General features: G+C 41.5%; 1 protein-coding gene across 2 annotated transcripts in view; it reads right to left on the reverse strand.

The window, feature by feature from the left end:
* The window catches only part of LOC306920401 (frizzled-3-like), a 43,138-nt gene extending 27,328 nt beyond the window's left edge, over window positions 1-15,810 (reverse strand). The window contains exons 1-2 of one of the 2 annotated variants that reach the window (XM_079497143.1): window positions 15,717-15,810; window positions 13,575-14,478 (exon numbers count right to left, since the gene is read on the reverse strand). In XM_079497143.1, the coding sequence (XP_079353269.1) occupies window positions 13,575-13,877 (303 nt within the window). In that variant the 5' untranslated portion in view covers window positions 13,878-14,478; window positions 15,717-15,810. Of the gene's footprint in view, window positions 1-13,574; window positions 14,479-15,129; window positions 15,261-15,716 lie in introns of those variants that run through there. The other variant, XM_079497142.1, reaches the window with a different exon arrangement.
* Window positions 15,811-20,908: the final 5,098 nt, after the last annotated feature.

Below are 20,908 nucleotides of genomic sequence, written 5' to 3' on the forward strand. Positions count from 1 at the left end.
GCAGATCTACAAGCTCATAGCGCGCCACCGAGTGGCGCGCTACGAGCTTGTAGGTCTGCTATTTTTGAAAAATCGAAGAACCACTGACATAGAAACACAGCTTTTTCAGAAAACATTTTAGAAGACATTTTTAGAATCTGATCTCAGGTCAAAATGGGTTAAGGTGCTTCTGACATCGTGGGATCAGGTCTGGACCTGTCCTGAACCTTTGTTGTACGTCCACCTCCTCTCCATCCTCGTGTAACATCTGATTAAATATGATCAAACGCAACAACTACTTTACCCCCCCACCAATTCATTTGAAAGTAGAGGACGTGTGGGAGCTCTAATTGGGGTCAATTTTAAGGTTTAATTTGAGTTCAGTTCATCCCCAGCAGCAATCCTTTTCATGTTCCGTCAGTGAGAAAGTTTACAACATGAAAAACTCTCCTTTTTTTGTTTTTACAAGGAAAATAATCACATTAAACAAAATATGTTTTGTTCTCTCTAATGTCTCGCCTGTCCCAGAATGTATTGGATTTTATGTGGAGCACAAGGCCCGACCAGGCATGAGGCAGGCAATCGTCTGAATACCTGGCTGCAAGGGGGGGGGGGGGGGGGCAACTTCACCGATTCCATTCCGCTACGATAGGCGGTAACGTGAAGCTAGTGCCAGTGAAATGCCCGACATAAACAAAGAAGAAGAGTCCTCATCCGGCCGACCCGGAATTTGAGCATTTGGGCTCCAGGCTCACTCACGGCGTGTGTGGCAAATATCGTGTTAACTTGAGTCACAAACAGCTGATTATATGATCAAATTAGCCTACTTAAACCTCCTTCCTATTCTTAGACTCTTATAAAGACCAGTCATTTCACATAAGAAATAAAACATAAATAAACAGCAAAGGCCTGCACAAAAAAAAAGGAATAGGAGATGATCGGATAATTGAATTAATTTTCATATTTATTGGCACACATATTTTGCCACAAATGGAATGAAAAACCAATTTAATCTCAAGACCCAAGAAAATAGATTTTGCCCAGGACGTCGCCACGTTGTGAGCTTGCTACTGTAGCTATTTTCACTATTATTATTTGAAATCATGAAAAAATAATGCTTTTTTGGGAATGTTTTTTTTTAAATGTTAAACAAAATGTAGGAAACACAAAATGTGTCCTCGGCCCACAAACGGGGTCCCGAGCCAGTGTTTGGGAACCAGTAGGCGTCGACAGCCTAGTCTTGCACACAAAGTAAGGAGGTGTGATTGACAGCTCCAGGATTCGTGAAGGTAGGCTTGGCTAGCTATTTGCTTTACACACAGACTGCTCTATTGAAGACTTACGCCTCATTTTCCACTGAGCTCTGTGTGATGTCCTTAATTCCGCTTAGTACATTCATTCCTATGGGAACCTACGAGATCTACGATGTGCATGTGAATTGCGAAACTCCACCTTACATCCCTCCCCTCGTACGGAATGTGCCTTGAGTCCAAATAAAAGCCATTTTTTACGGATTTTGGAGAGACCGAATGCAATTGCGCACAGTCAATTTAGTTGCTTGACTGTGCTCTTTTCTGTGCAGTGATTTGCACTTTATATTAAAATTATAATTCTGTTGCAATATTAAACTTTCTTTTTGAGTGCATTAATATTATAGGCAAAAGAAATAAACAAAACAGATGTCCATTGAGTTTATCAAAGCAGTCAAACTTCACCTAACTAAAGATTGCTAAACAGAAATGCTAGAATTTAGATAAATTGTATACATTGAATTTTATATAACTTGCATAAGTCCCAACTCACACATGCAGTCTTGAGGCAAAACTGTAGCTGGTTTCGAAAAGGAAGTGCTTGTTGTCTATTATATTTTCTCCTGTGTTTTGTTGCTGAATATAGAATCGTTTTATTATTTAATATATGTGTTTTCAGGAGTGTGTATGGACATTCTCTGTGCCCCTCCTGGTGGTACCGTATAGTATATCTACTAACCAATCATCATTCAGAATCAGGTGGTATGTGCGCAAACTGCGCATGCACACACACTCTCAAACACACAGCTGTAAAAGGGTGTGTTTTATGATTGTTAACCCATTCTGGACGGGAACCCGTTTTGGTGTTTTAACTAAGCATTATGTTATACTTTAGCTATTGAAAAATAGCAGATCTACAAGCTCATAGCACGCCACCGAGTGGCGCGCTACAAGCTTGTAGGTCTGCTATTTTTGAAAAATCGTGAAAATTTTGCACAAATCTTTGAATATAATATTCTTTCAGAAGACTTTTTATTTATTTCGACGTCAGGCCTAAATGGATTTTATTGCAGTGCAGCCATTAAATAGTCTACCAGAGTGACCGAGTCATCATTGACTTCCTGTCCTGATGTCCAACAGTCCAGCATGAAACTTCACTATCCAGCACCAAAGAAATGGGTAGTCTCAGACAGTATATTGCCTGTCACATTGTATTTAGCCTATAGTAATACTTCTAATAATAATAATTACGGTATTATTCTGCCTGTTTTTGACTTGCTTTTTACATCATCCTCAGTGTGCCTGCCTGCTCTGTGTTTGGATTGTGTGAAATCAGAATACACACACACACACACACACACACACACACACACACACACACACACACACACACACACACACACACACACACACACACACACACACACACACACACACACACACACACACACACACACACACACACACACACACACACACACACACACACACACACACACACACACACACACACACGACCTTGACCGGCGTGACCGCATACAAACTCACACTAGGATTCAAATAAACATGCACTGCATGGATTCTCGCACACGCACGCACAAAGTAAAGTAATGTAATAACCTGTACCCTCGGGGGGAACCCTAACATTCTATGGCATATGGAGAAAACACACATACATACACTGCAAGAGGAGGGGAGGCATTATGAGCTGTGCCTGTATTGTGTGGTCCATTGTTCCTAAAGGACTCATTTCAGCGACCACACACACGCCCGCGAGCGCACGAGAAAGAGCGATTGCCCGTGTGTGCTCCCACACACTCAGTCAGTCTCACACACACACACACACACACACACACACACACACACACACACACACACACACACACACACACACACACACACACACACACACACACACACACACACACACACACACACACACACACACACACACACACACACACACACACACACACACACACACACACACACACACACAGGCCACTTCGCCTGTGTTTTTTTTGCCCCCCTCTTCATTCCGTTCCACTTCCATCCTTTCTCTCTCCCTCTCTCTCTCTCTCTCACCCTCTCAGGTTTAATTGAGTAGTGTTGTGCAGCGACAGAGAATAGCAGCTCTGTCAGAATCAATGTCTCCATTGTGGAGTGGAGGGAAAGATTAGCGGCTAGTTAGCACTGGTGAGAGATGACAGCTGGCACCATTAGCGTCTACTGTCAATCACACACACACGCATACACACATACGCGCGCGCACAAACACAGACACACACAGTTAGCCATTGGCCCAGGCCATCAACTACACACACTCACACAAGAGACATCTTAGCGTGTGTAGTAGCCATTATCATAACCTGTCACTCAAAATCATAGGAAATCTAACCTCATCTGCCAATCATCCTCACTCACAATACAGTGGTCAAATTAGATGCTAGCAGGAGGAGGAGAAAGTGATGGCAGTGACCCACACACACACATACTGTATGTAATAGAAGCTACGGCTGGGCAACAAAAATAAAACTATTTATTTAAAACCAATAACAGACTTCAACAGCACTGCCACCCAAGCGTGGAATGCCCTAAATGATTTTTTTTTGTGCTATCCCATTTAGTGCTTGACTGTACTCTGTTGCTGTTTTGTACATTTCTGTCTAATAAACTATTTAATCAATCAATCCTGCTCATGTACAGTACACACACATATATATATATATATATATATGTGTGTATGTATATATGTATATATATATATATATATATACATATACATATACACATTTTTTTTAATATATATATATATTTTTTATATGTATATTTATATATATAGTATTTTTTTAAATTATAATAGATTTTGTATAATCGACTAAATTGATTAAATCTCATTAACCACCTGCCTGTAGAATACTACTATACAAAAATAGCGGCAAAAAATAGGCAATCTACAAGCTCACAAAGCATTGCATTGTGACGCATTGTGAGTTTGCAGATCGGCTATTTTCACAATTGTTCATTAATCACAATTGAGACAAATGTTTTAGATAATCATGTTTACCGATTTTAAGTCATATCACCCAGCTCTAATTTCGCACATAAACTTCAAGAGATCTCCAAACAAACCAAAACGCCACACCAGTAGAACAGTCATGAAACACTTGAGAAAGATTTTAAAATCATCACTCCACCTCACTGAACAACACAGCAGCTTCTGCTCTACAACACAGCGATCAGGAAATAAATAGAACCATGGCCAGAGACACACAGAACAACACCTGTAACATAAGTTGACAAATAGTATTGCTACATCTTTATAGTCATGCGTAGCCATATGTTCAGAGAACTTAGCCTACTTCGTCTGTCTGGGGGAAATCTAAATTCAAGTATTTGGTTTGGACGCTGGAGAAAACCAGCAGTAACAAACTTACGCCCATTGCTTTGAAAAACAATATTGATACCGTACCATGAAGCAACAAACGTCCTAAAGTCTCTGCATTGGTTCTGTGAAGCTGTTACTTTTAAAATTACTGAATTCGTTCCACCCACCCAGCGTTATTGACTGAATTCACGTGTCACCAGACATATAACTATGGGCATATCTCCGATCGTTTGGCTACGCAAGACTACTGAACAATAGATGACTTGTCTGAGGCGGTCGGTATTGGCTCAGGAGGTGGAGGTCAGGGTTTCTGATTCAATCCCCACTGCCAGCTCCACCTGGCATCTTGTCAAAATGTCCTTGAGCAAGACAATGAACATAACCTAATAGGACCCGGCCAGCCGGCACCTTGCATGGCTGTCTCCAGTCCACCACCGCTGTGTGAACGGATGAATGTAAAACACATTTAAAGCGCTTTAATAGAGTGAAAGGAAATGCAGATCATTTGTTTCAACACATGTGTATTGTATACAGTATACACACACAATACTGATCACCTTCATCATTATTTTTACTGTATCATGTTAAATCTTTATACCTTATTATATTTTAGATTTTTTTTTTTTCCTTTTGTGTGAGAGCAACACACCAATTAAAATCCCTATGTGAACATGCCTGGCCAATAAACAGATTCTGATTAGGCATGATGAGTGAAGTCAATGACCTATACTTACCATCCAAAATTAAGGCACTGAAATGTAGCTACTTTTAAAATAAACAGTGAATATTTCTGTTGATGTTAAACTACTGTTGATGGAACGTCAATTTGTATTTGGATAGATAATATGCTGAATGATCCCCCAACGGGTTTACATAAGTGCAGAATGTCAACACTAGACTAGATCACCATTTTTTTGTGGTCAGAACATCCAGCTGTTGCCTTCCTGCTCAGCTGCCCTGGGATCAGTGATTATGTGCCCATTTTGGGCGGGAACCCCTTTTGGTGTTAGCATTATGTTATGCTTTAGCTATTGAAAAATAGCAGATCTACAAGCTCGTAGCGCGCCACTCGGTGGCGCGCTACGAGCTTGTAGATCTGCTATTTTTGAAAAATCGAAGAACGACTGACATAGAAACACAGCTCTTTCAGAAAACTGTCAGGATTTAGAAGACATTTTTAGAATCTGATCTCAGGTCAAAAACTCAAAATGGGTTAACATGGCTACAATAACAGGTGACAAAATAGTTTTACTCTGTCGTGTCCTTATGTGCATCATTACCTCAGGATACACACATGCTACCGGAAACAATAAGTGACTGAAAAATGGATGAGATTCAAGCCTAAATGCTGGTCCAGTTCCAGTATAGTCTCTGTTACATGCCAGGTTATGTGCAGGGCATGTGTGAGGGTTTAACTCTCATGGCATCCACATTTTGTTTTAGAATACACAATTAATATCCTTTTTAGTCAGGGCTGGTATGGTAGACCTTTTTTGGTTTTATGTTAAAAAACATGAACATGAACCAACATGAACACTTCCGAAATACACTGAAGGATATGACAATGGATTAAAAGATTATTTACGCAAAAAATGAGTCCGAAAACATTATTGTTATTAGGGCTGCAACTACCGATTTTCTTAGTGACAAATCTGTTGATTACTTTTTCAGTACTGAATAATAATGATGATCATGATATAATAATAATAATAATAACTGTATCGAAAAACAATTGCATAAATAGCCGATCGACAATCTGAGGCTCACAACACATCCCATAACGTTGCGAGGTTGAGGATCTGCTATTTTCGCTATTCTAGAAAATCGATTATTTTAATAAAAATAAAATCAGTTACTTTTTTATAATCGATTAAATCGATTAGTTCCATTATCTGTCGCACCTTAGTCCGAATCCTAATTATTATTTTTATAATCATCTCCACATCTACCACACATGCACCAAAAAGCTAGCATTATATACACTGTAAAGCTGGTATCCCATGAGAGATATAATTCCATTTCCTGTGTCCCACTGAGCCAGGCCAGGTCAGAGCAGACAACAGACGCTGGTCTTCTACTGCAGGGTGTCGGTTACGAGCGTCCATGTTTCCTGGGTCAAAACGAGTTCAATAGCAGACTCTTCTGGATCCGGACGAGGCGTGTCTTGACACGACGCCGGGGGAATCAAGCTGATCTGAAAGTCGACTGTCTTTCATCAGCTTGCCGAGCTGAGCTCGTACAGCATGACTCTGACAGCCTCGGAGCCCGTTTAGAACGCGCTGTGCAAATCTAAAACTGCATGCTTGTCATTTTATTTCTTGGTTCCTGTGCGTTTTGGAGATGAAAGGTTTTTCTCTCTCTCTCTCTCTCTCTGTTTGACAGCAGGTAAAATTATTCTCTCTCATCAAGGCTGCATGTTTTAACAGGAGAGACCGAATCCCTCGTATGGCTAAACACAACAGAGCCATTACGGCCGTTAGTCACATTCATGTGGTTTTCACATGAGCTCAGAGCACATAAAACATGGTCTGTGATTAAACGAGCAGAATGTAGCCACACAGTAGGCCTGCGCCCTGCGCGTGCGTACACACACACACACCACACCACACTTACAGTTATGTACATAAAGTGATGTATTGCCATGCTTTTTTGTTCTTGCTTAATGTAAGAGTACACTCATTAATGGGAGTACACTCTTAGGCCCCATACACACATATCAAACAAACATTCAATAAGCATACAATAAGGTCAGACTAAAGAGGTCCTTTGTCCACTAGTCGACTTTGAGGCTATAAATCAGGAGTTGTAGTAGCCACGGGGTAATCTAGGCGGTGGATATTGCTCTTGTCTTCATGTATGTAAATTGTCTTGTTCTTTGTGTTATGTCAAATGTGTGTATATGTGTTCTGCATACTTGGCTGCTGGGTCGCAAGACACATTTCAGTGTGAACTGACAATAAAGTACTATATCATATCATATCATTCTGTGTTCCGTCTGTGTTTCATGGCTCGCCTCAATGCTTTTCCAATGTAAGTCACGTGGTTTGACCAAACACTCGTGTTTGATGGGGGGGGGGGGGCAATCAAACACACTCTTAAGCCTCATACACATTACACACGTATCAAACACCATCAAACCATAGCACCACCATTAGCCTTTTCATGTCGCGCACGCCTTAGAAGGCACTCGCGCACCACAAGGGGTGTTTGGGAACCACTGCGCTAACCTATTGGCCTCGTCCAAGTTCATCTGATATTAAACAGCCATCGACAGCTGTGCATAGAATTTATCTGAGAGCCATTTTTATCCCACAATGATAAGCTTACTGCTGTACTGCAGGCACAACATGAGTTAAGCCACCGCTATAATATACATCCAACATCCAGACTTACTGATGCCAATGTCAACTTAATGTAGGCATGCGTGCGCGCACGCACGCACGCACGCACGCACGCACGCACCACACCACACCCACACAATCTTCCTCTCTCTTTATCTGTCCCTCTCTTTCTCTATCTGCCTTTCCTTGTGCCTGTCTCTCAATGTGTGTTAATCTCTCAATTACTATAAATAGCTATGTAATGTACTATTACTACTATGTTTATTTGTTATTATTACACTATCGTTTTAACTTATTTATTCATTCATTTTTGAGGGGCGCTAGCCCCTCCTATATACAGGTTTAATGTTTGTGTTTAGTTCAATGTTTGTTTCAAAAACACCATTGACAATGAAGAGACATTGTTTGTTTTTAAAAAACGCCATTGACAATGAAGGGAAAATTTATGTCATCTTGTCCCTGACACAAACATTAAATGCCATTAACAATAAAGAGAATTTAATGTTTGTTTTGACACTGTTTGTTTTACATCATCATTACATCACCTAATCACCTCCTCGATGGTGTAAGATGATAAGAGCGCCCCTCACTTCACACGGGTGTGATTTTTATTTGATTAATCCACGATGTTGAGGTAGCTCTAAGTACAAGAATGACCCTTTATGTTGCAACAGTTGCATTGTAAACAAGTCAGTTTAAAAACCTTGAAACCTCGACCGACAGGAATGCCAAGAGGCTGGTCAACAGCACCACCCATACACCTCCCACCCCACCCATACACCCCCCGCCACACACACACACACACACACACACACACACACACACACACACACACACACACACACACACACACACACACACACACACACACACACACACACACACACACACACACACACACACATCTACCACACATACACCCCCCCCCCACATACACACACACACACACACACACACACATCTACCACACATACACCACCCATCTGTCGGCGGGTTTGGCCTGGAACCACGTTATCTCATTAAAAATGAACCTAAGTGTTAAAAAAAATTAAATAGTAAAACGGTAGCCTCTGTGACGTTGCTACTAGCATCATTGTACTGCTCTGGTTACCAAGCAACGCCCTTCTATACCCAACATGAGTCCTTGTGCCTCTCTCTCCCTTCTTCACAAAGAAGGTGGAGAGCAGAAACGTGAGAAGGATGGATAGTGTGTGTGTGTGTGTGTGTGTGTGTGTGTGTGTGTGTGTGTGTGTGTGTGTGTGTGTGTGTGTGTGTGTGTGTGTGTGTGTGTGTGTGTGTGTGTGTGTAACATAGCACCTTATTATTCACTACCTGGAAAAGCAATGTTCTCTATAGCGCTGAGAAACATGTGTAGCTCTTAGCCAATCACAGAACACCTTATTGTGCTGTTTGTCTGAACCACTCAGAGAGCACCTTGGTTCAGTGACCCACTCACGCCCATCCCTCTCCAACACCCTCCGTGCAAATGGTTTTATGTAGTTTATGCTTCACTACAGTAAACAACAGACAGCCAAATATAGAGATTAACAGATGAGATTAAACTAAAGGCCATGAACCATTGAACCGGTCTCAAAATTATGACAACAAGAGTACACAGTTGGTGCCTTATTCTGATAATCCGTCCATATACACGCGACTGGCAGTAGATGGAGAACCAGGTGAATAGAGGACAGCCTCGACTATTCACAGGAATACCGGTAGCTTATTGTCTCCACCAGGCTGAAGGCATGGAGAGAGTGTGTGGTAAAATGTTGCATGCACACTCTCTACAGGCCAAGGACAAACCTTTGACCTGCATTGTTCACATCTGCCTTTTAGAGCGCCACCAGGAGGCTGACTTTTGTAAAACACTTTTTTTTTATATTACTCCTCCAGATTTTGTCCAAAGATCCTGCAAATCGTTACACACCATCTCTATAGTCATGCGCTCAAGAGGGGTCTGTCCGATATTTCATATTCCATCCTAATTGGCTAACATTGGCTTTCGAAGTTTGCAGGATTGGCCCGTTTTGAACGAAAAGTCTCAAATCATGAACGCAGCGTGCAATTTATGTGAAATCTTTCACGCACTTTCCTACTAGGCTGAGGAATATATCCCATATCACATTGGCCTGTTATAGTGCCACCAACAGGTGGATTTTTGCAAAACACATTTTTGGAACAAAATGCCTCAAATCATCCCATTGCCATCAAAGGCGTAAGAACAAATGGCACCCTTTTCACATTGGCCCATTCTAGCGCCACCAGGAGGCCACAACCTGACCTGGCCTGGTGGAGACCTGTGCCCCGAGGTTATAGCGCCACCAGGAGGCCACAACCTGACCTGGCCTGGTGGAAACCTGTGCCCCGAGGGGCACTTTTTCTAGTTTTGCTTATTTTACCGTGGTCACGAGAACACTCAGCCAGGACTCTGAGTCAAGACTCAGAGTCCTGACTGAGTGTTCTCGTGATGTGATGCATAAGCCTTCAGTACAAATATTTAAATGTGTTTTTCTGTATCCGTTTGTGCCTAGATCTTTCCATTGGCATTGGTGAATATCTTGCTTTATAAGATGGTACATAGATAAGAGTAGGTTTTGCATTGTCCAATGCATTGGACATGGCCCTGTTGTGAGAGCATTATGTGTCAGACTCAGTAGTTAGTTGCATTACAATTTAGGCATTTAGCAGACGGTCTTAATCCAGAGCGATTTACAGTAAGCAAGAACAACAAACATGGTAATTCATCAAAAGGCGCACATCTGAAAACGTACAACAGGTGCAGGATAAAACATAAACAAAGTGAATGACAAGTGAACAAGTGAATGAGAAAAGGATACCGTTTTACAGCCTTAACACATTTTGGGCGGGAACCCCTTTTGTTTTAAGCATTGTTATACTTTAGCTATTGAAAAATAGCAGATCTACAAGCTCATAGCACGGCACCGAGAGTGCCTCACTACGAGCTTGTAGGTCTGCTATTTTTTAACCAATGGGGGTCGGCGGCCAATTACATATATTTTTGGGGGTCCTTGACATGACAATGTTTAAGAACAACTGACATAGAAACATGGGTTTTTCAGAAAACTGTCAGGATTTAGAAGACATTTGTAGAATCGTCCTGAGGTCTAAATGGGTTAAGCCGGGTTCTGATCTCTCTGCAGTCTGTACATTTATGATGAGATTTGGTCTTGCATGGTAAAACATGCTGGGAGCAAATAAAATGGTGTGCAGACATCCTCTTAAGTCTTTTCTCATTTATAGATTCCCTGCACCAATACCTACTAGACCAATTCCTGTATATTAAATAATGTATTGATGATTGGGCTACTCCCAGCCAGGCTACTTAAGTTGTCTTTTTAATTTGAAATAAAATTCATGTTTCTTCGGCTCCAAGAAAATCATTAAACTGGACTGAAGCACTTAATCCCTTTGGGGTGATTAATTAAAAAATGTACCTCAAGACGTTGAAAGCTAAGGTCTGTAGCCGTTTTGCTTACAGTAAGTTTGTATTATTGTGTCATTTGTGTTTTGCTTAAATAATAAATAAACCCTATTTGTACACCTTCCCTAACTACGTTACCAGGTGCTTTAAACAAAATAAAAGTTGGAAACAATTAAAAACAGAAATCAAGACATGGCATTGGCTTCAAACATTAAAGATAGTTTTAAAACAAATGTTTTAAGATGGATAAAGGAGCTGAGCTATGGCCTTAAACTCAACCTGCATGTCTTTCCAGATGCTGAGGACACCCCGAGTCCAAAGGCTCAATCAAACATGGTCACCAGCTTGGCACGACTAGCAGGACCCATACTTTGGGTCTTAAATCTAGTTCAGGCAAAGACCAAATTGTTTTTTAAGCCCAATTGATATTTCGGCGTACAGCGGTATCGCATGCTGAAAACAGACAATCTCATCATGCGACACAATGTGACCTTGCATCTGCTATTTTCACCACATAACGCCATCATACAGAGTCCGAGGGCATAAATTAAGCATTAGAAAGTTATGGAGAAATTTGTAGTGGTCTGAATTACCCCTTAAAGTTTAGTACACAATAAGTTAAGTGGTCAAAAGATCAATAATATCCTTCAGAGCCACGCCATGTAATGCCTAAAATGTTAGTATAATGTTAAGCTGATACATAGACTAATTTGGAAACAATGTAAGGCCACCAGCACAGGGGTGATATGACTCCCAGAACCAATAATAATCTTAGCAGTCACATTTTGAAGTACCAGAGTAAAGAGCACTGAAAGTCCAAGTGAGGGAATATAAAATGTACAACTCTCGTCAAAAGATCAAAATGTACTTTTTAAATTACCGGTACTTCCATCTTTCTGAGTTGTAAAAATCATTCTGAACCCTTCACTTGGTCTTCATCATTCTGAACCCTTCACTTGGTCTTCATCATTCTGAACCCTTCACTTGGTCTTCATCATTCTGAACCCTTCACTTGGTCTTCATCATTCTGAACCCTTCACTTGGTCTTCAAATCATTCTGAACCCTTCACTTGGTCTTCATCATTCTGAACCCTTCACTTGGTCTTCAAAGAAGGAGGTCTGCATCAAAATGCACACCTTCCTCCCTTTCTTGCAGCCTGCTTACTCATAGGTTTGTCAACAATAATTATCATCATTACATGTATTGAGATAATTTGGGGACATCCAGTATTTGATCAATAAGCATTCATGGATGGTATTATTAAATACTTTGCAAATACATATTTCAGATTTGAAATTAGTAAAACAAATACCTCTAAACCTCAGCTCGACAATAATATTGTAACTGTATATTTTGCATGAGGATATAATGTCACATGCCTGTATGCATTTGTGATAAAACAAAAACATCCGCGCTAACTACAGTACAATTTACGTATCAATTTACAATGTAGGCTCTTATCCAGAGTGGCTGACAAAGTGCAAAGACAGTATGCACATTTATCAACCAACAACAGGGAAGTGTTGCAGGATTTACAGTGGAAAGAGAACAATCATTATGCCATAAAGTAACTGCAGGGATAACCAGACAAGTTTGTAGTGATTATGAGTTTTTAGGATCACAGTAAGTAACCTACAGGTTTGTGACTGCCAGGCCCACTGCCTTTCCTAGATGTAATAATCTACTAAAATGATTATGTTACCCCATCATCTACTCTACTCTATCTAAACTAACATACTGGTAGGTAGCATCTGTCTAATGAGTCAATGAGCAGCCAGTACAAATGTGAGAATAATAAAGTCAGTGTCAGAAAGGGTGGAGCGACGGCACAGTAGAACAGTACAATACTGTAGAATATGTACATGAAGTGCATGCAGCCTTTTTGCTGTAACATGATTAGCCTTTCTCATCCACTGTAGTAAAGCATGAACTTTCAGTTGAACTGCAGTGACCTCTCAGTAATGTCACAGGAGATGTAAGAGTTATAACTATGTGGTTGGTCTCCCCTATTTGACTAATGTGCAGAAAACAGTCAGCTGCTGCAAGTTCAATAAATCGAGCACATATACATTTAGGACACTGTTAGTAGTCACGCACGCACGCACGCACGCACGCACGCACGCACGCACGCACGCACGCACGCACGCACGCACGCACACACGCAGCCTACCTCCATCGCCAGTGCGGCCGTCTGCTGGTCATAATGGTTGAGCAGGTTGGGCATGAAGGTGGTGTTGTAGGGTAGGTCCTGGCACATCCTGAGTCTGATGGGCTCACACGTGAACTCACTGTGGCTCTCGACCGTTTCCACGAGGATGGACAGAGCGGGAGAACCGGCGGAGGAGAGGAGAAGAAAGAGGGAGAGGAGGAAGGAGCAGAGCGGTGACACACGTCTGCAAATCTCTGTACATATGGACGACCCGTCCCTCGGATCCGCTCTTCCAAAGCACGCAGGCATCCTCCCTTCAGACATTTCTCGAATACAGAAAGATAAACTGCAGGTCACAGTCGCATATCTCCATCCAGGCAGCCGTTAGCTCAGAGCTCTTTAGATGGCATCGGTTGATGACTGCAGTATGTCCTAGTGGAGCTGATGGAGTCCATGTTTGCAGCGATGGCGGAGGAGACAGACGTATACAAACATCCAGGACAAATCAAATCACACTGTATTTCCAGTAACGTTACCCTTTGTGGATCTTGAAAACCAAAAATAGTATTAAGTTGTTACCCATTTTAAAATGAGACTTTAGTTTCTCTCCACAGACACAAGCTGGTACTTTTCTCATCAGATGGGTAGTCCTGGGTTCCACATCCCCCACACAGATAAAAGGTTCAAGGTTCAATGTCTCTATCCAGAGGTCCTCTGTGTTGCTATTATGTTCCTCTATCGTCTCCCATTCTCTCACCGTGTCCATGGAGGTTTTCAAGGATCATTCACTGAAAACTTAAATGTGTACTGCTTTGCCTCCACCTGTCCCTTCTCCAGTGAAGTTTACATGGATCAAGTGCTGCCTTTCCAGCTGCTGAGTAGAAATTCCTGTTTTTTATACTGTAGAAGCCTCTGAAAGCAGGTCCTGCAGGTTTAAAAAAACACAAAGGGGGGTGAATGAAAGATTGGTCAAACAAACAGAATGAGCTTGTTCACGACAAAGTATTGTATCTGGCTGAGTGTTTAGTTGTAGTGTCTGTGATCAGCCACACCCACGTTTCTATGACATCCAAGCAAGGATCAACAGGAGATATCAGTGTCAGTAAACAGACATACAATTAAGAGCCCATAAGACACTGTGGAATACTTCTGCCACAACAATGTGAAATTTACCCCTCTATATTTTAAACATTGTCAGCGAAACCTAAAACCAAAATGGATGGAACAGCTTAACCAATAAGGTTGTTATTACAAAAGAAAGAATACCGGTATCTAAGTTATTATATATCACAAAAAAGGACACAATATCAACATCCACAAAAACATCAAGATATGCTACAAAAGAAGGCTGTAGTGTTTAAAGGTTACTTTTAACTATGGTAACAAGGGATGTAAAAGATAATTCTGTAACCCAGTAGCCTACTACACTACACTACAGTAACAGTTCCACCTGCAGCCTGTGCAGACCCTTCTCCAGTGACATGTCTGTGTGAGGTTGACGGGCAACTAGTCGCGTTTCCATGCGATGTTTCACACACCGGGGCTGGCTGTCCATTTTGATTCCAAGAACACTAACCATTGAATCCTCATGGAAATACAGTAGCCTGTCCATCTATAGCCCATGATACGCTCCCGGGCCGGTTCGTCTCCAGAGTCCAGACTCTCCACAACTGCCAAGATAAGAAACACCGCGCACTGTTGTCTGCGAAACCACCTGGTTTATAGTTTCAGAAAACAAACCCCACACCATCGATCTCATTTCAGTTCGGTCGTTTACATTAAGCCATATATTGGGCGAGGAAAACACGCAAAAGGAGGACAGTCCCTCGCGGTTCAGGCGTCATATCATATGTAAACTGATAAATGAACCCCTGCCTGCCCCACCATAACTCTGGCTGTTGTTTATCACCGCAGACGCAGAGTGCAGACAGACAGACAGGATCTGCAGAGCAGCAGCGACGCCGATGACAGCCAGGCGCTCTTCTTCACGCCGTGGACCACCGAGCGGAGGCGCGCCGCGCACGCCACAAATCATCGGCACACTTCAGTTACAGTACATTTCTATTCAATCTGCTAAATTCGTTGCAGTTGGTCCCCGGGATAAAGCACCGGTCCGTGCAGGGTGGCTTTTGGTTCCTCTTTCTTTACAAATACAAGCATTACCCTCTTTTCGTGCAGAAGTCAGTCCAGTGAAGCGTCGGTTCTTCCCCCATGCAGACGGCTCTAGTCACCTCACCGCAGTGCTCCGCTCCGTTCCTTCCTTCGTTGTTCTGTTCTGTCTCTGCAGCTGCTGGCCTGCCTGCAGCGTGCAGCCCTGCTGGATCAGCGGGACCGCGCATTGGCCGTGCGTGAACGCGCGGCGAAATGAGGGAAAATGATATATAATCAAATGATTCACCGACCGACGCGTCCGGGTATGAACTGGGGCATGATTTATGCTTCGCCGTAACGTAAGCAGGTGTCGCACGTAGTACAGTCTAAATTAAAATGTACAGTATGCATACCTATGGCTGTGGCCCGGGAGCTGCATGGGCTGCATAAATACAGTGTGTATAGGCATATAGGCTACTGTAGAAAACAAGTGTTACATTTTATATATAGGTTTCTTTAAATAATTCAGTTAATATTCCGAAGTTGTTTTGACATTTTAGAACTTTTTTTTTTTTTTACTTTTAGCTTTTTTTTTTTTTTTTTTTACATTAAGCTAATATAGACCAGGATTAATTTATGGACACACACGACACGTACTGTAGTGATGACAGTGGAGTCAAGGCCCAGTGGCCAGAGATGGGCAGTAGCAGTAGCATATTTGAAATACATGCATTTTTACATTGTAGGCAAATTGTATTTTCTGTAATTTTAAATACAGAAGATACATATTTTCTTAAAATAGTATTTTAAAATACAGAAATACGTATTTCAAGTAGCCTACATGTAGGCCTATTTCAAATAAGCTACTGCCCATCTGTGCCAATGGCAGAACAAAGTTGGTCAACAAGAATCACAAACGCAGCATGGGGTCTGTGATACTGATATACTACCAATATGATCTGGGTGGTAAGCAAAGCAAAGTTCTTTGTTTACCCAGGGAAGTGGACTAAGCTCGAGATGCTTGTTTACAGCCACACCCTGCTCATAGAACATTTCATGGTAGGGGTTCAATGCCTTGCTCAAGGGCACTTCAGCGGTGGTAATTTTAACGTGCCGGTCCGGGGATTCGAACTGGCGACCTTCCGGTATCAAGACCCATCCGCAAACCGTTCGGCCACCGCTGCCCTACTTTGCCAGGAAAGTCCTCCTTGCACGCACACTACAAAATAGCTGAGTTCAGTTGAGACCATTAGGACGCTATAATAATAACTGGTCTGGCTATGCAATACATGCCACCAACATTCAACCCACCACTCAATTGTTTTGAGTGGTCACTAATATCAATATTTACACACACACACACACACACACACACACACACACACAAGGTGTGTGTGTGTGTGTGTGTGTGTGTGTGTGTGTGTGTGTGTGTGTGTGTGTCCAGATAGACGGACATTGTATTTTTCAGTTTTTAGCTGCATTCTGATTTACAAATGTGATAACACATAAACAACACTACATACACAGGCAACCAGCAGAGCTGTCTCTGTAAAAAAAAAACTATTTAGGTTTATAGTATACGGTGCAGTGGCACTATCGACTGGCATAAAGTTGCAACTAAAACAAAACCCCACACAGCTGAGAAGCATAGTGCATGACACAGCACACAATATCGTTGACAGAAACCTTGTATCTCCAATTTTCAACTTTTTATGTTGTTTTCATTAATAACGCCTTAATTACTTTGTCATCCAATTCCAAATGTGTTGCAAAATAGCTGTGAAAATATACCCTATTGGCCTGAATATAAGACTTTTCCAATGGAAATATCCTTAAAAAAAACAGGGTAGTATTATAATCGGGGACTAGACAATTTGACATTCAATGTTCTTTTCCCACAAATGAGTCTTGAAAAATGTGGGTCGTCTTATAATCAGATTCGTCTTATATTCGGTACAAAGTCCTTCTTGCACGCACGCACACTACAAAATAGCTGAGTTCAGTTGAGACCGTTAGGACGCTATAATAATAACTGGCTATGCAATACATGCCACCAACATTCAACCCATCACTCAAATGGCCTCTTAGCTATCAGATGTTTGTTTAGATTGCATCAGTCAGTCACTAATATCAATATTTACACACGCACACACACACACACACACACACACACACACACACACAAGGGATTAGCATCGCGTGCGAAGATTCCTTTCCGCTCGATTAAACTCAGCGCTATAGATTAACCGTTTCATGCAGTGATCTGGTGGTCTACTGTATCAGATGAGAGACTGTCACTGCAGCCTACTGGCCTAAATACTGGTTTAACCACTTGACCCCACTTGACATTCTCTCGCTCTCTCTCTCTCCATCTCTCTGACACACACACATCTCTCTGACACACACACATCTCTCTGACACACACACATCTCTCTGACACACACACACACACACACACACACACACACACACACACACACACACACACACACACACACACACACACACACACACACACACACACACACACACACACACACACACACACACACACACACACACACACACACACACACACACACACACACACACACACACACACACACACACACAACTCCATGACATGACATGAGTTAGTGATAGGCCTATGTATGTCTTCACATCAATGGAAAGATCAAAGTGAATATTGGCAAAATGTATGAAGTCAATGTATCATGCAGAAGGAATATTGGAAACTTATAATATTAATAATAAACTTTATTTATATAGCATTTATATAGCTTTCATACATAAATGCAGTTCAAAGTGCTGCAGGGCAGAACATAAAAATAGCAATAAAACACAAGCAAGCAGTTAAAAGAGTAAAACAATGGCAAAGTATACAACATTTTCTTTTAACGGCATCAGTGTTTACACTTCAGGGTGTACACTTCAGTTGGGTTTATTTTCAGGACTGGTCAGGGTTTATTTTTAACTGACTGTATCAAGATCAATGCCCGGTTTGGATTTCTTTACCCTATGATGCGTGACTCTCTGTAAGCCTATACATTATCCCTTGTTATTGTATACATTTTCTCATGGTAAAATCCACTGACATAAAATTAATTTCAGGGAAAACATAGGCTATTTATTAATTTTGTGCTTTTGCGAAACCACATTCAATTTGACCAAATTAGTCTCTGTAAAATACTAGGTCTGCACCTTAAATTGCATCCACCAGATGTTCTGGCTCTTTGGTGCTTTCATCTAAACCAATGGTTCTCATACCTTTTTGGCTCATAGTCAGGGAATATTATCAGAATAATGTCAAATCTGGGAATACATTTCTTAGCAAGAAACCAATGTGTTAAAGGTGTCTACTAACATATCCCACATTGGTTTCTATTCAACCACCCTAGGGGAATGTTTGACAGCTGCTGAAAGTTGGGGTACCATCAACAACTAATATAAGCAAAATGTTCTAAATTTCATTATGCTTTAGCATGTGACGTGTTTTGCACGAAAAACACTCCTTGGGCTAAAACCAGCCATAGCCGTCGTCACAAACGTGATGAGGTCAGCACATTTGGGCAAGTGGCTAAAAACTAATGCTTGGAATGCTTTCAGAATCATGAAAACCTCCTAGTTTGACACGTCACATGCTACTTAAAGTATAATGAAATTTAGAACATTTTGTATATTGGTTGTTGATGACAAAAAATCCTCTAGGGTGGTTGAATAGAAACCAATGTGGGATATGTTAGTAGACGGACGCCCTTACAAACACATTGGTGAAGAAAATTCTTGCTAAGAAATGTATTCCCAGATTTTATTAATATCCCCTGACTATCAGGTAAGCCCTGTAAATAACTTCATCGTCCACGACACCCCTGAATGACATTGTTAGTTTTTAGAACTAGATCTTATGTCATATAACGCTACGCAAATATGTGAATCTTTCCCTCTAAGATGCAGTATGTCACGAGGAAAACCTGAGAGAATATCTGTTTCCATTAGACAAATTGAAAATAACTATTACTTGCCATTTAACCACTTGAACCCCAGCATCTCTATATCTGGGGGGGGGGACATTCGCCCCAAATAGCCGATCTACAAGCTCACAACGTGACGTGTTGTGAGCTTGTAGAACCGTTATTTGTGGTGAAGAGACTTGTGTATTGAAAAAGAACGCACCAAGAAGTGTGTAACTCCGACTCGTGTACCATCGCTCTGAAATAAAGGGATGGTACATTTATTAGCATACCTTGCTGAACTTTAGAGAAATGTTGAACTTATGTTACATGATCATGTAGCATCACAAGTCTACTGTAAGGTCATTACAGTGGGTTTTAAAATGTTAGAAACTAAGACTACTAGTACTACATAATTATGTTAAAGGTATAGCAATTCTTAAATATTAAGTATATTAAATATTGAATGGCATCCACTGCTCCTAATACATGGGATGGGTAAAGGACTGCAACGTCTACATTAAGTGCAAATGTACTGTAGCAACATACCCAACAGCACCCCATACAGTATACACACAGTCTTATATAAGACATGTCATCTATAGCTAGCCTTCTGCAAAGGCACGCTGTAAACAGGACTTCATGTGGCAGTTGTCTATGACGTTTCTATGACGTATGACAGTGATTCCCAAACTTTTTCATGTCAAGGACCCCCAAATTGACACTAATTAGCCCTGCGGACCCCCATTTGAAAATAATATGCCAGAGACCCCCATAAGAGAAGATTTTGACGGCTCTATCAGTGATTCTCAACCCGTTTAATTTCAAGGATACCCAGTTTGACGTGCATTAGTCTACGGACCCCCATTTAATGGTATTTCTATCTCTGGGACCCCCAATTTATATTGTAAAATCAATGTTGATTTAATACTGAGAGTGTACAAATGGAACCATACGGTTCCATTTGGAACCGTATGGTACCGTTTGGAACCGTATGGTCCAAACCGTATGGTCCATTTGTACACTCTGAGTTACAGACTCATAATGGTCCATTTGGTTCCAAACTATCATTTAGCTGGGGACCCCCTGGAACTCCCTCAAGAACCCCTGGGGGTCTCCGGAGCCCACTTTGGGAACCACTGATGTATGACACTGGCACAGATCAGGCTCGGAAATCTGGCACAGATATGGCTCCAATAGAGCAACACCGTACAAACCTCTTCCGAGGTACTCACATAAATCTATATACCACAATATTCTTGTAACATGCAATTTATTCTTCAGACTAATATCAGCTGGTTTGGTTACCACGGT

This window comes from Electrona antarctica (assembly GCF_951216825.1).
Source record: "Electrona antarctica genome assembly, chromosome: 3".
In the NCBI taxonomy this organism is placed as follows: domain Eukaryota; kingdom Metazoa; phylum Chordata; class Actinopteri; order Myctophiformes; family Myctophidae; genus Electrona; species Electrona antarctica.